Below are 16,146 nucleotides of genomic sequence, written 5' to 3' on the forward strand. Positions count from 1 at the left end.
GTAATGTCTCAGCTTTTGAATATGCTGTCTAGGTTGGTCATAGCTTTTCTTCCAAGGAGCAAGCATCTTTTAATTTCATGGCTGCAGTTAGCATCTGTAGTGATTTTGGAGCCCAAGAAAATAGTCTGTCATTGTTTCTATTGTTTCCCCATCTATTTGCCATGAAGTGATGGGACTGGATGCCATGATCTTTGTTTTTTGAATGTTGAGTTTTAAGCCAGCTTTTTCACTCTCCTTTCACTTTCGTCACAACACTCTTTAGTCCTCTTCGCTTTCTGCCATAAGGTGGTGTCATCTGTATATCAGGTAATTGATATTTCTCCTGGCAATCTTGATTCCAGCTTGTGCTTCATCCAGCCCAGCATTTTGCATGAGGTACTCTGCATATAAGTTAAATAAGCAGGGTGACAGTATACAGTCTTGACATATTCCTTTCCCAATTTGGAACCAGTCCATTGTTCCACGTCTGATTTGTTGCTTCTTGACCTGCATACAAATTTCTCAGTAGTCAGGTAATGTAGTCTGGTACTCCCATCTCTTGAATTTTCCAGTTTGTTGTGATCCACCCAAAGGCTTTGTTTTTCTGGAACTCTCTTGCTTTTTCAATGATCCAATGGACGCTGGGAATTTGATCTTTGGTTCCTCTGCCTTTTCTAAACCCAGTTTGAACATCTGGAAGTTCTCGGTTCACGTTCTGTTGAAGTCTCACTTGGAGAATTTTGAGCATTACTTTGCTAACGTGTGAGATGAGTCAGTTTTGTTGGTAGAATTGCACAAATAATTCTTCTCTGAACTCTTACAGTGCTGTTACATTTCTTATAGCAATTACCGTTGTAGTCATACTTTCTTCTCTCTTAAAATCTCTGAGACTGACCTCATCTCCCTTGCCCCTCAGCACTCAGCAGTGCCTGGTGTACAGCCTTTAGGTAGGGCCTGGCCTGGAGCAGGTGCTCGGTGGTGGTAGAGTGGAGAGGCACAGCCCATCCGTGGCAAAGGCTTGACCAGTCATCCTCAGGGAGTTAAACCCTGTGCCCTGGAATTGTGTATGTGTGGTTATTTTTCTGTGAAGTATTTTTTCTTCCTTTAAAACAAAACATGAACTCTGTTGGCTTCATGATTAGGTGAGAGACCTCTATCATGTACCAGGCAAATCTCACTATTCTCTTTTAAACTTTTAAAAAATATTTAAAATTTTGGATGATTCTTTAAATTCTGTAGTGCTTTACAGTTTTCAAGAGAGTCACACAATTTCATATAATCCTGTAACTTTTTTCCCCCTACCCCTGTGCTGCCCCTCCAGCTTCTGTCTCCCCACTGGTAACCACCAGTTGGCTTTTCTATATAAGTCTTCTTATTTTAGTCACTCAGTTGTAGTTTTAGATTCAACATGTAAGTGATATCATACAGTATTTGTTTTCTTATTTCACTTAGCATGACAGTGAAGTGAAAGTGTTAGTCACTGTTGTGTCTGACTCTCACCAGGCTCCTCTGTCCATGGAATTCTCCAGGCAAGAATACTGGAGTGGGTAGCCATTTCTTTCTCCAGGGGATCTTTCTCCTGATCCAGGGATTGAACCCAGGTTCCCTGCATTGCAGGCAGATTCATTTTCTGAGCCACTAGGGAAGGCCTCACTTAGTCATAAAGTTCATCTATGTTGCTGCAAATGGCAAAATCCATTTTTTTATGGCAGAGTAGTGTTATAGGAATACCACCATCTACACACACACACACTCCACACATCATCTTTGTCCATTCATCTGTTGATGGACACAGGTTGCTTCCATACCTTGGTATAATAACTGTAGATAATGCTGTTGTGAACATTGAAGTATAATGCTACTCCCTTTTATTCCTGTCCAGTCATAGTGATCTTTCATGAAAAATGAATCTGATCCTATTATCCTCAAACTTAAAGCCCTTTTATAGCTTCCAGATTTTTTTCTCCTCAGCCAGCCTTTAATATTTGAATGTTTGCAACTATGACTATACACAATTTTTTTTCACGTCTAACAGCTTTATTGAGATGTAATTCACATGCTGTACAATTTACCCATTTAAAGAATATTTACTTGGCCTCATGAGGTCTTGGTTGCAGCATGCCAGATCTTCGTTGCATTATGCAGAGGCTTTCATTGTGGTGCACACACTTTCTAGTAGTGCTGAGTGGGCTCAGCAGTTGCAGCACCATGGGCTCAGTTGCTTTAGGACTTGGGGGAATCTTAGTTCCCTGACCAGGGATCAAACCCATATCCTCTGAATTGCATGTGCTCTGAAGTTCCCAATTCACCCATTTAATAATAATTCAGTGGCTCTTAGTATATTCACAAAGCTGTACATCCATCCTCAATTTATTCTAGAGCACATGTACATTACTCCAAAAAGAAATCTTGCTCATTTTGGTTGTCTACCCCCAACCCCCACCCTTCTCTAGGCCTAGGCAACCACTCATATACTTACTATCCCTGTGATGGTAAGTAGATGAGTGGGCTTCCCTGATATCTCAGTTGGTAAAGAATCTGCCTGCAATGCAGGAGACCCCAGTTCGATTCCTGGGTCAGGAAGAGCCCCTGAGGGAAAGGCTACCCTACCCACTCCAGCATTCTTGGGTTTCCCTTGTGGCTCAGTTGGTGAAGAATTTGTCCACAACGTGGGAGGCCTGGGTTGGGAAGATCCCCTAGAGAGGGGAAAGGCTACCCATTGCAGTACTCTGGTCTGGAGAATTCCATGGACCATATAGTCCATGGGGTCACAAAGAGCCAGACGTGACTGAGCGCCTGTCACTGTCCCTGTAGATCTACGTATTCTGGATGTCTCATGTGCACAGCATCAGGCAGCACGTGGTCCTTGTGTGTCTGGTGTCTTTCAATTAGGTTTTCAGCATTATCCATGTTGTAGCATGTATTAGTACTTCATTCTGTTATTAGGTAATTAATGGGTTATACAGATGTTATCACATTGTACTTATTCATTCATCAGTTGACAAACATTTGGGTGGTTTTCACAACTCATTTTTTTAAAATATGCAGACCTGAACCAGACATTTCATTGAAAAAATATACAAATGGTCCGTAAGTACAAGAAAAGGTGCTCACTATCACTAGTCATTGTTGTTGTTCTTTAGTCACTACGTCTCTCTTGTGGCCCTACGCACTGTAGCCCACCGGGCTCCTCTGTCCTTGGATTTCCCAGGCAAGAATAGTGGATTGGGACACTATTTCCTTCTCCAGTTTCCAGTTAAAGATGAAATTCCTTAACATAGCCCATAAGGCGCTTGTAACTGTGCTGGAACTTACCTCTTCAGATTTCTGTTGTATAGACTTTGCTTCCTAATGGTTACCACACTTTTGCTGATCAGGGGCCTTTACATATGCGGTTTCCTCAACTTGGAATAGCAGTTGCCCCGCTCCACCCAGCCCCTAAAGTCAGCCACTATTTACGTTTTCAAAGTACCCTGTACTCGTCCCTCTGCAGTGCTTACAGCGAAAATCACATCTCATTCATCAAAATCCTGGTTTGGAATTCAAATCACTGATGAATCAGTTCAGGAACTTTTAGTGTGAGATGCCTGTGGCACTTTAAAATGGTCTATAATGAGAATTTGGTCTTGGTGGATAAAAGGAATTTTGTACCCCCACATGGAGTTTTTAAACTGAGGTTTAGAAATAAACCTGTTTCAACAGTCCTCTTAATGTTGTCTGAAAACTAACCCCTTTCCAGTGTCATCTGTTTTGGGGAGAGTGAAAGGATTTTCTAGGGGGAAAGTATTTTATATGATTCTTCAAGGCTTTTTCTCCTTTACCTTTTTTTTTAAATTAATTTTTTTGGCCACAACATGCAGCATGCAGGATCTTAGTTCCCCAACCAGGGATCAAACCTGAGTCCCCCGCAGTACAGGGATGGCGGTTTAACCACTGGACCCCCGGGAGGTCCGTCCTTCAGGTTAGACTGTGCTGTGCAGTACAGTAACCACTAGTCACACGAAGCTAATTTAAAGACTTCAGTTTCTCAGCTTCACTGGGCACGTTTCAAGTACTTTTAATAGCCACATGTATCTAGTAGCTATAAATTGGACCACAGATATAGAACACGTTCAACAATGCCAAAAGTTGTACTGGACAGTGCTGATGTAGAACTGTACTGAATTATTTTTTTCTGGCTTTTTCTGCCAGTGATACGGAATCAAGACATGTTAAGTTGCTATGTTGTGACTTCCCTAGTGTCCCACTGGCTAAGACGCCATATATATAAATATCCCCACATCATCGTAACTATTTTATTCATTTTAGCCAAAGTCTAATTCTAGTTTAAATTGTGAATTTAAATGAACATATACTGTGAAGTCAAACTGAGTCAATATGACAGGTCCCTGTTCTGACTCAACCTTTTCCTGACACAGGGTTCTCCTGTGGGGCTTTTATCACTACTAACCTGGGTTTGCTGGTGTATGAACGGGAAAAAGCAGCACTGGTTATTTACAGAGGAGGAGCCTGACCTCTAGGTGTAGCATACTTACTAATGTCTCAAGATGCTGGCTAATTCATCTCCACTCAGTGCTGAGGCTGAAGTACTTATCTCACTAAATACTTTTCATGTAAATTTCAGATTTCTGTTCTTCCACTGAAATTTGTAGTTTGAGCACAACTGAGAAAGAACCAGAAGACATTTGTGGTAAATTAAGTCATACAAATACAAAAAGATACTTAAGTGTTAGAAACGTTTATTTGTCAAAATATATATATAAAAAAAAAAAAAGTGGGAGAAGTGGAGTAAAACAAGGCTAAATTTCAGCTACTGCTGTACCACGATCACAGGTCAGACATAAAACAAAACAAAACAAACAAAACAACAACCAAAACCCCAATGGTCCTAGCAATTTCAGAAGATTAGCTTCAGTGTTAAGAGTCCAGAGCTAACAGAGAAGAGCTAACAGAGAAGAGTAAAAGGTTGCTTGCCTCTACGTGGAAGGGAAAGGAGATGTTGCAGGTAGACAGGGAGAAGGGGTCAACTCCTAAGGAAAGCAAGATAAGAGGGATCCCACTGTACAGGAGAAAGGGGACGCCAACATAATCCTTACCTAGGGCTGCTCAGAGGCTGGGAACGAGAGGAACAGAAAGGCTACAGAGACTAGTACCAGGAGGAGAGAAAAGTGAATGTAGAAGAATTAAATTAAGAAAGAAAACATAGTTGGTCACAAACTCCTTTGTTTACTGAAACATGAAGCAATGGAAACATCCCGGCAAAGGGGACCGCGCGGAGCAAGTTCTCATATATGACCGCAGCCCGAGGGTTCAGTCCGCAATTATCCTACCTGAAAGAGAGCACAACACAAGAGGCTTACACAATGCCTGGAGAGCAGCTTGGCTCCGAGTACAAGGGCCCTGGTCCCGTCCTGTATTCCAGGGGGAAAAAGAACAGAACAAAACAAAACCAAGTCAGACTGGGTCAAAGTTACATCTCATGTAATTACCTTTCTACTATGGCTATATATAGGAGTCTACTTATATACAGAACAAGAAGCAATCTGTCTGGAAGACTGCTGTATTGGTGAGAAATGTATCTTTCTCATTTGTTTACCCATCTTTTAGGTAAAACTACTGTCACTGAAACCAAGGGCATACAGATACCAAGAACCATAATTTAATTTTTGGTTTCAAAAAATCAGAAGATGCTAGGTCTCAAATATGGTCAGTTATACTATTCTAAATATGTCTCATTTTAATCTTTCATATAAACACATTTTCAGAAGTAACAATCATAAAGGGTTTCAAGGAGTGGTTCATTCATCCTCCAACACACCTGCATTATCACACTGTCACAGATTTAGAGTCACAGTTACAGCAGTTCCTTTAGTTGACCAAATCTCCCTTACCAAAACAAGAGAAGAAATCCTAAATTCTCTAATTCTTCCATTGGTGATGGGAACGCCAGACACCAATGGCTGGGGGAAAAAAAAAGTTAACTCACACCAAGTTCCTCTACTTATTACAGACAAAGGGCCAAATCTTGGTCTTGATCTGTGCCAATCGACTTCAAAAGTTGTGACGTTCTTGAATCAGTTCTGCTAGGGTGAGACCCGAATTTGGATCCCCAACAGTTCTGGAGTATTTCATCCTGGCAGCCTCATTAACATCAGGCTCCTGGGACTGCAACCAACTCAGGGTTATTCAGTCCATATGAGGTTCATACCTGGAAGGTAAGTTTCTTTAACAGTCATCACTAAAAAGAGGTTAGTTGAACAACCACTGCTAGCAGTCAAAAACCACGTAAACATACCTTAGTAATACTTTACAGACCACAATATATACTATTTAATGTTCAACTTTGGAACACAGTTGAGAGAAATGTACAGTTATCTAGAAGACACCACCTTACTCTAGAGGCATATCCTCACTTCATGGAAGACCAGCAGCATTAAGAGATGAATGGCAGACTACACTAGTTGTTAAGACTATCTACTTGGTGCACATGGACACTCACTGCTACACAGGAGTCACAGCGCATCCCTGTCTTGTCACAGTCACACAGGATATAACATCACAGGTTCATACATTTGCTTCTCACTAAGCAAAAGGGAAAATTCCTGTCACTTGGTTTTCTTCTACTCATACATCAAAGAGGTCTGTTAAGAACCCTGGAAACTCGGTGGTAACTCAGTTTAACTTTCCTACTGGGCCTCCAGTTCTGCTGATGCTCAATTTCAAGGTACTAAGTATCAATCTCTAGATACTCCAATTATTCTTGACATTCCAACATCTTTGCTTACATTACCTGAAGGAGGAAAAATTAAACTGCCAGGGTTACCATCAATGGGATTTCATACACTTCAGAAAATTACTTGTTTAATCTAGCTCTTTACATGTTCTCAAACAAAAAAATCCCCCAAATTTGCTGGAAGCAATGGGAAGTGTCAGGCTCTTGAGAGTAGCATCATAAGCCATGCAGAAATACAGCTAAGTGCCCATGGAGAACAAGATGCTTACTATTAAGGAAGGGACCCACGGAATCCAGAGCAGACAGTGGCATCAAAACATTGCTTTCCAGCAAGTGTCTTGGAACTAAATGCCTAAAACTCAGAGGATTTTATTTGGCTTATATATTAGAAGAGTTTTTTCTGATAAAGGCTCATGAGCTAAGTAGTAGTTTTATTAGCAAATTGGAAATCTGAAGTTACTTTAAATCCTCATTGGTGACATTAACTTCTGAACCTGTACTCTTCCACGTACATCACAGTGACTTGTGGTGGAAAGAGAAAGTGGTTTTGGACTCAGGTAGGCCTGACTATGAATTCTGGCTTTACCTCTCAATCACCAGATGACATCAGACAAAGCACTTAACCTCTTTGGGCCTTAGGTTCCTTTCTCCATAAAAGGAAGTGTCTTAAAACCTTGCTGTATCATTGGACGATGTATGTGCAAAGAGTACTCAAGTGTTCTCTTCAACTATATTTCCTGTAACCTGGATCTGCTTACATTTGATTAAAGAACAATATCCTAATAATCTGAGTTGTTGTTTTCCCGGGATGGACAAGTTGGTTGGAGTTGTAAAGGAAGACCTCAACAGGCCAAATGAAGCTCTGGCCTAGAGAAATATTTAAGACTAAAATGCAGTGACTACCTTTTGGATACTGTCCTGACAGCAAACAGGTGGCTTTAGCCTCCTCTATGTGGCAAGGTCTCCTTTCTGGGGAACTAAGTGGACTCTCTTAACCACACCCACCCCACTCTCACCTCCAGTTTTTAAAAGGCTGAGTACCGTGCTCGGTCCACATACTGCTCCCGTTCATACCGGGCCATGTCATAGAGAGAATTCCGTGCAGCTGCTGAAGCCTGAGACAGCTCACTCTCTGGCCCATAACCGTAGCCCTCTCCGACCGTGGGGAGTACAGCTGCACCACGACGCAGGGGGCTCCTGTCCCTTCCGTAATAGGAGGAAGTGGTGGCAGCGGCAGCAGCCATAGCAGCCGAGGTGGCAGCAGCGCCTGAATTTGGCAACAGGTGTCTGTCGTAGGGATCAACGGAAGTGGAGTTGAGGTGACTGGTCACAGCTGTGTTCTGGACTTGAGGCAGATGAGACATGGTCTGCTCTGCATAGTTGTACGCGGAAGCTGCTGCTGCTGCTGCCACTGCCTCGTAAGAGCGGACTCGGTAACGCTTATAGTAGTCAAGTGCTCCGTATGCGTCGTTGTAATACACGGATTCCCCGTAGCCCATGGTGTAAGGTGTGCGCACCGCTCCATACTGTTCATTATACTGCTCAGTAAAGTCCGCCACACGGCCCGAACGATCTACTGGACACTCTTTGGACCAGTGCCCCTCTTTCCCACACCGATAGCAGCCACTCTGGTCTCCCATCCCAGGGGCAGTGCGAAGCCGGCTGGTGGACAACTGCACGTGCATTCGTTTGCCTTTAGGAAATAGATGTAAGAAGATCTATTATAACTCATTAACCTCCCTTGTCTTCCCCAAAATCAACTAGTTGGCAAAAGACACACAAACATACAAACACACACTCCTACAACCCTATTTCAACAATCCCCTCCAAAAAAGAAGCTGAAGTTTTAACAGAGGAGACTTAGAAAATCTGAGTTCTCAGAAACCAGTCAATACTTTCTACTTACACCAGTAGACCGGGATTCCCTCCTACTTCCGTCTCCAAGACTTTCTTCTCCCCAGCACAGCAATTGAGAGTTTCCACTTTTCAATACTATTATCAAAACCTGACAATTTTTCCAAATCAAATATCCAACACCACCTCAGTTATGGTCTGCGTACTAAAGCATCTTACCAACCTCTCACTGATGTACTCAGGGCCACATAAGGCCTAACCATGTACTGCAGCTTAAAAAACCACAGCATACGCTGTCTGTCTTGTTTCTTCCAGCCGTTTTTGTAAGTGTCACCAGAAGGCTATGCTGGGTACACAAATCATACCTGGCGCATCATCTGCTTCAACTCCAGGACCTCTTAAGAGTTAGCTGTAAGACCTTCCAGACTTCAACCCCACCCCCACATTGCTTTTTAAGCAAAGGTGAATCCACGCCTGCTGTGGAAAGAAAACCATCTACCCAGGTCTCTCAACAGCAAGAGATGGTTCTTGAAGCGGTACTGGTTTCTTAGGGACAGTGTGTTTTCATATAATGGAATGATTGGCATTTCATCCTGTTATGCAGTAAACTACATAAACCTGTAAACAGTTCTTTACAGGGAATTGTCTACTTGTTAGAAAAATGCAGCACTGGGCTAAAGGCTTCAGGGCACCCGTACAAACAAGCCACATCCATACTTGCAGGAAATGACCAGCACAGGAACAGCTAAGAGAAGAAACAATCTTTGCCCGGGCTTGTGTACAACCAAGCCCAGGGACCCTTGCTAATGAAAGCATCCGAGGTCTTTAAAAGCAGTTTGAGAAAAGGCATATTCTTGGCAGCATTTGGTGCCGAACTACCTAAGACTTTGGAGATCAAGTCAATGCTTTACAGATCATAGCCAAAAGCAGCCAGTACAGATGGAGAGGAACTGGGGCTTTGCATCACTAAAGGGCTGCTCAGGACAAATCCCCCCTCCGCGATCAGCAGGTTGCTCTCTCTATAACAGACCTTGTTCTGGATGCAGCTATGCGGTAGGAGGCCTCGTGCTCCACCATCCTGTTGGAAACAGCCCGATTCAGGACGGCAGCCAGAACAGCGCCATGCACTGACCCTGAGAGGGGAGCGGGTTAGTGCGGTAACATCACTTTAGTCAAACTCAGTTCTGCCCGACGTCCAACATTCCTACCACCCCAGTTTCTAGTAGCTGCTGCCTCAAACTTAAAACCCTTTCTTTAGCAGAAACAAAGGTGCTCAGGTTTTTACTTCCAGCTGCTAGTAGAGAGGCAGCACCCACCATAAACACTCATAAGTCAGCAAGATACCAAACAGCAATTTAATATGAAAGCAGCATTTAGCCATCCCATTATTTTCAGAGATACAGATACTCCCATTCTTAGAAGTTATTACAGGTCAAATGCTAACTGTGCTTAGAACAGAAGCACACGGAGTTTTGCCCCAACTTATATCCCAAATGTAGAACTCCCTATAATTTGTACTGGAGGGATTACAAGCTACTTGGCTTTCAAACATGCATGGTGACATTAAACTTGTGTGATAGACACAAACTGTTTCAATTCTGAAGTCAGTGTAACCATGCCAATCTAAAAAGCAGCCAATCCAGAGACCTAGAAGTACATTTTCAAGGAAAATATGTAACTTAGTCCTTTACAGATTATGGGTCCATTTTTTTTGAGAAACAAAACCCAGTGATTTTTCCCCCTTGATGTTTCTATTACTACATACAATCTCCACCACTGCTTTTAGAGTGGAATTCAGAAGTTTATAAACATCTGTAGTAGCTGTAAAAAGGATTCAGGTAAACCACTCTTTAAAAAAGATCTACAACAGAAGTGATAGATTTTTTTCACATGATCTTTCCAAAGGTGGTAACCAGGCATTTAATTTAAATTTCCTAAAATTCTTATGATAATTGAAATATACTGTGCTTCTTTATTTCCTTAAGGAACTAATGCAAAGAAAACTGAAAGAAGATTAAATTCTACTACTCTACTACACTTGGAGAGGCCAAAAGCTTAAAAATTTTCTGAAATCTCCAAAAAAATTACTGAGGTATGTTGCCCACATTTCCCAGAAAACCAGCCTCCACCGCCCACAAGTGTTTTCTTTTGAAAGAAAGAGGTGGGCAACCTGAGATCCTCAATGCTGAGCTCCTACCAAGTAACAGGACCCAGAGATTAGGGATATAGCTTGATATACAACTGTACTCCAATTTAATGTTTATTTACACATTGGTTAAAAACAAAACACATAAACTCATATAACCAGCTTCCCAGCTCAGCTGCCTGAGTTATTACTTGGGAATAGCTTCTTCAGGGTCTTTCAATGCAAACTGCTTGCTAAGTCAGTAGCGGTTCAGTTCACTGCTGTTTATGGGGAGGAAACAGATCCCCAGAGACTCAGGTAAACTCAGATTTTGCTCCTTTCTTTTTAAGTCGTACAAGTCAGGACGCCTCAGTAGCAGCCATTAACATATAAAGGTTCAAAAGATGACCAAAGTGGCACTCTTAAGAGGTCCCCTTTATTAGGAGATGAGTAAAAAGGCTTTATGAAAAAAATGTGACAAATTGGTATCTAGATTGTATTTTCTGTAAGACTGCAACTTATTATCCAATGCTAAACTTTCTCTTGTCATCTGGAAAAAAAACAGAGCTGGTTATAAAAATGTCTGTACGTAAAACATAACGAAAAGTTGGGTGCTTTCTCTAGAGGGCCCAGGCTAAGAACATGAAAACCAAATAAAGGATACTTTTTTTCCCCCAATAATGACGTTTAAAAAAATCTCATGGATCATTGTGTTATTACATCCTGAATGAAACCCACTGTATTAAAACACATTTCTTTCAAGCCAACCCCCTCTCAATTAACTGATGTCCATATACCTATTTCTGATCCTATTCTTTTACTCAATAGCATATTAAAAAGGTAAAGACAAGCAGTATTACACTAGAACATCGCTGCAGTTTGTACCAGACTTTAACTGCATTCTTTCACATTTTGCTTATTACCTATCAAGAGAGAACTCCCATTTCCTCCAACACTGTCCATTCATGATGCCCTCCTTCATCCAATGAAAATAATTCAGGGTATTTTTAAAGGTATCTGAAGCGCAACAGCTTTCCAAAATAATAAAAGAAAACCAAATATAAATGAGGAAAGGTATTACATTTTAAAGCTTCTAACCATCATAGAAACATTTGTTGTTGCGAACACCACTCACCTTTTATCACACAGTGCTTTACTGTCAAAGCACTTTCACATCTATTGCCTCATTCTAGCCTCACTACCGTCCTGTGAGGGAGGTACGGCAGGGATCATTATAACTCTATTTTACAAGTGGGGAAAATGAAGCACAAAGAGGTTAAAACGCTTGTCCAAGATCATATGACAAGTAAATGGTAGCAAGTCTACAATTTTTGCCCTGTGCTTTAAAGAGCAGCTAAAAGCCAGGACACCACTGGCTAAAGCCAGAAATATCTGATGTATTATTTGCAATCTCTACTATCTGCAAACTTTCTTACCCTTTTCTGGTCAACTTTTTCTCTTCTCCATTTCTTTTCTGTTCTCTAGGTTTAGTAGAGGACCCTTAAGTACGTCTTTACAACCCTTTTAAGGGTACTCAGAGAAAAAAAATGATCTTAATTTATAAACCTGAAAAGTGGATGTAAACATGTGGTCTAAGATGACACTATCAACAAAAAGCTTGTAGAACAGTGCTGTACGACAGAACTTCCTGTGATGATGTAAATGTTCTGTATCTGCACCGATACAGTCACCACTAGCCTGTATGGCTTCTGAGTACTTGAAATGTGTGCAGCACAACCGAGAAACGGAACTTTAAAATTTATTTAATTTCAACTTAATGGCTACACGGGGCTAGTGGCTACCATATCAGCACAGTTCCAGAGAGTCTTCAACCTCCTGTAGTACTAATGACAACATATGTACTTTTATTAATGATATAAATAATTCGATATGACACTCTAATAGGAATCTTCTCAGAGGCAGAACCGTAATTCCCATTCAACCTAACATTTTTAGAAATGTCCTTTTTTCCCTTTAGGATTAAATAATAGTATGTGGAGCAGAATACATAGCACAGTTTTTGACTCTGCTCATATAGTTCATCACATACTGAACAAATTTGAGTACTCAATAGATAACCCCCCAAAATCAGATTCACCACCCAGATTTATAATACAGAGATTCTTAAAGATGTCTTTGTTCTTTCCCATCAGGGCCCATTGCCCAGGGCAGTAAGGAGTATAAGCCCTATGCATTTAAACTCTCAAATATATAAGGCTTCCTCATCCTAACAAAAGCAGCAAGTAAGCCACAGACCTTTATCCTCTTCTCCCATTTGCAGATTAAACTTCCAACAGCACCCAAATGAATGACGCTTGCAGAAAAAAGTGACCTACCGTTTGTGATTCTACAAAGTTGTTGAGAAACATCTTGGCAAATCTGAAAAGGAGAAGTGTTTGCTTCTCCAAGAGTTAAGTTGTGTTTAAGCATGGTAAACATACAATCGTTCTATTATTTCCAGCTAAAGTAGAATGGAAGACACCACCCTGCCAGCCCCATGGTCCTGTGTTCTTGCCTCTGTCTACACCTAGACCCCACTCGGTTTTGCCACCCAGGCCCCAGAGCAGTTCACCTTGAAACTCTGTGTTGTCAAGGCCCCTGATGGCCTCCACTGCATCCTCAGCCCGCTCCATGTGTACAAAGGCATAATCTTTCACGATGTCACATTCGATGACTGGACCGTACTCCTCAAACTTGGCCCGGAGCTCTTGGTTGGTACAAGTAGGACTGATGTTGCCTACATGCAACTTGGTTGAAGCTTTGCTCTTATTCTTGCTGGCTTCCACGTTGATGTTCACCCCGTGCAGCTTGTAGTGGTGCAGGTTGCGGATGGCATCCTCGGCCGCCGTCTTGTCCTCTATGTGCACAAAGCCGTAGTTCTTAATGATGTCACATTCCAGCACCTTCCCATACTGCTCGAAGAGTGAGCGGATCTCCTGCTCTGTGGCCTCCCGGGGCAGGTTTCCGATGAACAGCTTCACCATCCTGACAAGAGCCTGAAAGAGAAGAAAGGAGATTTTCAGAAGTTAGAGGCGAAAGTTTCAATGCACTGCATTTTGGATTAATCCTCCTAAGTTCTTGGCACCTTCAAGATGCTCACACAGACGTTCCTTCTTTTTTCAGTAGCGGGAGAAAGGTTAGCTCTTAAGGAGTAGTGTGAGCTGTGTGTAACACGCGAACGGGTCGGTTGTCAGCATGCATTGCATAGTCCCTCGTGGAATAAGGCGCATTTTAAGTAACAGGGTTAGCTTGAAATACTCCTGTTTGGGGGCAGGTAAGAGAAGAATCCAAATGTGGGGAAAAGGCATACATATATCTAACTGTCCCTCGTAACGAGGTTTTGGAGGGAAATCTGTGTACCTCTCTTCCGTGAAGCATCACCGTTCAAAATACTTTTAAGAATAAAAAGGCCCCCTCTGCCCCAACTGGGAACCCCCACCCCCGCCCTGGCGACCCAACTCCAGTGCCTTCTCCCCAACAAAGACTCGACTCGACCCCTGCCCCGCCCCCTCCGGAGACCCGGCCCCGCCTCCTCCCGTTGTCTTCCCCGGACCTCCCGCACCAAGAGAAGAAACCCAAACCCTGGGCCATCCCCGTCCGCCAGAGGCCCGGCGGCCCGGCTCTCAGGCTCCCCACACACCCACAAGAACCTTGCGCACCTCCGGGTGGCAGCAGCGCTGGCAGCGGCTCCCGCGTCAGAGAGAACCCTACAAAATGGCGACGGCCGCTCAAACCTCGGCGCGACCGGGCCTTTCTCGCGCGCCACCTGACGCACGCGCGAGTGCGCGCTGCCCACCCCCTCCTCACCCTCGCGGGAGCCAGGCGACCAATCCCGCGGCCGCGTACAAATGGCTGCCCCGGGCTCGGCTCCCAGTCGCCCCGATACGGGGCGGGGCCCGCTGCTGTCGGCGCGGAGGAGCGGAGGTCAGCCCGCCCCCTGGCCCGGCTAGCCAATCAACACCTTGGACGGTGGTGTGGGTGGGGGTCGGCGCTCACGCGTCAGAAGGCTCTGGGCGCAACCACTGCCTTGGTGAAATCGGAAGCCCGGGAGTCATAGTCGATCATAATGGATCTATTCACAATGGATCGTGCTATTGGGCCGTGTCGGGGGGGCGGAGGTGGGGAAGGACGGCCGCCGCTGATGACAAAGGGTTATCCCACTGAGTCCCCGATAAGCGGGTTTTCTTAGCAATCGGCCAGCCTGTATGGTAGCTTGGGGCAACATTTTAGGAATACAGGTGGGCCACATTTCAAGCAAACCTGGCTTTTTTTTTTTTGGTAGAGCTTTGTAAGATAATTCAAAAAATTTTAATTGCAAACATGTACTTCATTGGTGAGGAAACAGAACCGAAGATGGCAGAGCTGAGATAGCTCGTAGAGGCATTCTATCCAGGCTACTCTCAAATCAGTTGGGTTTTGTTTGTCACATACACGAAGGCTGGTTTTCTCTCCCTAGCTAGAGAATTAAGCTCTAATTATGTGTCCTTAACAGTTCCTGATTCGTGGTGAGCACACCAACGAATGCTTGGTATAAGAGAATCAGAGAGGTTTCTTGTTTTGGGGACAGGCCAGGGTCTCCACCTCCAGACCAAGCTGCTGGAGGACAGGGCAACTGACCGGGGCATTTTCCAGCTTTCAGAATTCAACTGTGGTCCAAGGGCACCTCCTGCTGGCAAAAAGGAAGTTACTAAGGGGGATTACTCACTGACACCTTTGGACAAAGAATAGACGTTTATGGAGATTGATGGACTTAGCTTATCTCCAAGTAGAGCATGCCAGGATGTTTGTCCAGTCACCATTCCTCCTTGGTATCTTTTCTGATACTATCAGGCACAAACTGCATGCTGTCCTCTTCCTCTCCAGCTACTCGGTTACATTTCTTTTACTGAATTCTTTGTTTTCCACCAATTTCAGAAGAGGCACTGTTCTTCCAATTCTGATAACATTCATGCTTATCTCCCACCTAATTCTATTTAACCCACCCCTTGAGTAGCCATCATGGTCAACAAAAGAGTCCGAAATGCAGTACTTGGATGCAATCTCAAAAACGACAGAATGATCTCTGTTCGTTTCCAAGGCAAACCATTCAATATCACAGTAATCCAAGTCTATGCCCCAACCAGTAACGCTGAAGAAGCTGAAGTTGAACGGTTCTATGAAGACCTACAAGACCTTTTAGAACTAACACCCCAAAGAGATGTCCTTTTCATTATAGCGGACTGGAATGCAAAAGTAGGAAGTCAAGAAACACCTGGAGTAACAGGCAAATTTGGCCTTGGAATACGGAATGAAGCAGGGCAAAGACTAATAGAGTTTTGCCAAGAAAATGCACTGGTCATAACAAACATCCTCTTCCAACAACACAAGAGAAGACTCTACACATGGACATCACCAGATGGTCAACACCGAAATCAGATTGATTATATTCTTTCCAGCCAAAGATGGAGAAGCTCTA

The 16,146-nt window shown here is 43.3% G+C and overlaps 1 protein-coding gene across 10 annotated transcripts; it reads right to left on the bottom strand.

Annotated features, from left to right (window-relative positions):
- Positions 1-4,701: 4,701 nt before the first annotated feature.
- Positions 4,702-14,657, bottom strand: RBM4B (RNA binding motif protein 4B). Of its 10 annotated transcripts, none has more exons than XR_003033179.2 (5): positions 14,052-14,410; positions 13,264-13,687; positions 7,729-8,405; positions 5,966-6,187; positions 4,702-5,309 (listed from the first exon to the last, which is right to left on the bottom strand). XR_003033179.2 is itself a non-coding variant. In XM_059882792.1 (4 exons), the coding sequence occupies exons 2-3, from the start codon at positions 13,673-13,675 to the stop codon at positions 7,738-7,740; spliced, it is 1,080 nt and encodes a 359-aa protein (XP_059738775.1). In that variant the 5' UTR covers positions 13,676-13,687; positions 14,499-14,657; the 3' UTR covers positions 4,702-6,187; positions 7,729-7,737.
- Positions 14,658-16,146: the final 1,489 nt, after the last annotated feature.

The sequence above is a fragment of the Bos taurus genome, chromosome 29 (genome assembly GCF_002263795.3).
Source record: "Bos taurus isolate L1 Dominette 01449 registration number 42190680 breed Hereford chromosome 29, ARS-UCD2.0, whole genome shotgun sequence".
NCBI lineage: Eukaryota > Metazoa > Chordata > Mammalia > Artiodactyla > Bovidae > Bos > Bos taurus.

What these genes read in the sequence shown, in the direction of transcription:
- RBM4B (XM_024987018.2), bottom strand. An exon ending in TGACAACACAGAGTTTCAAG is followed by an intron (nt 8,406 to 13,263) that starts GTGAACTGCTCT and finishes TATTTCCTAAAG; the next exon opens with GCAAACGAATGCACGTGCAG.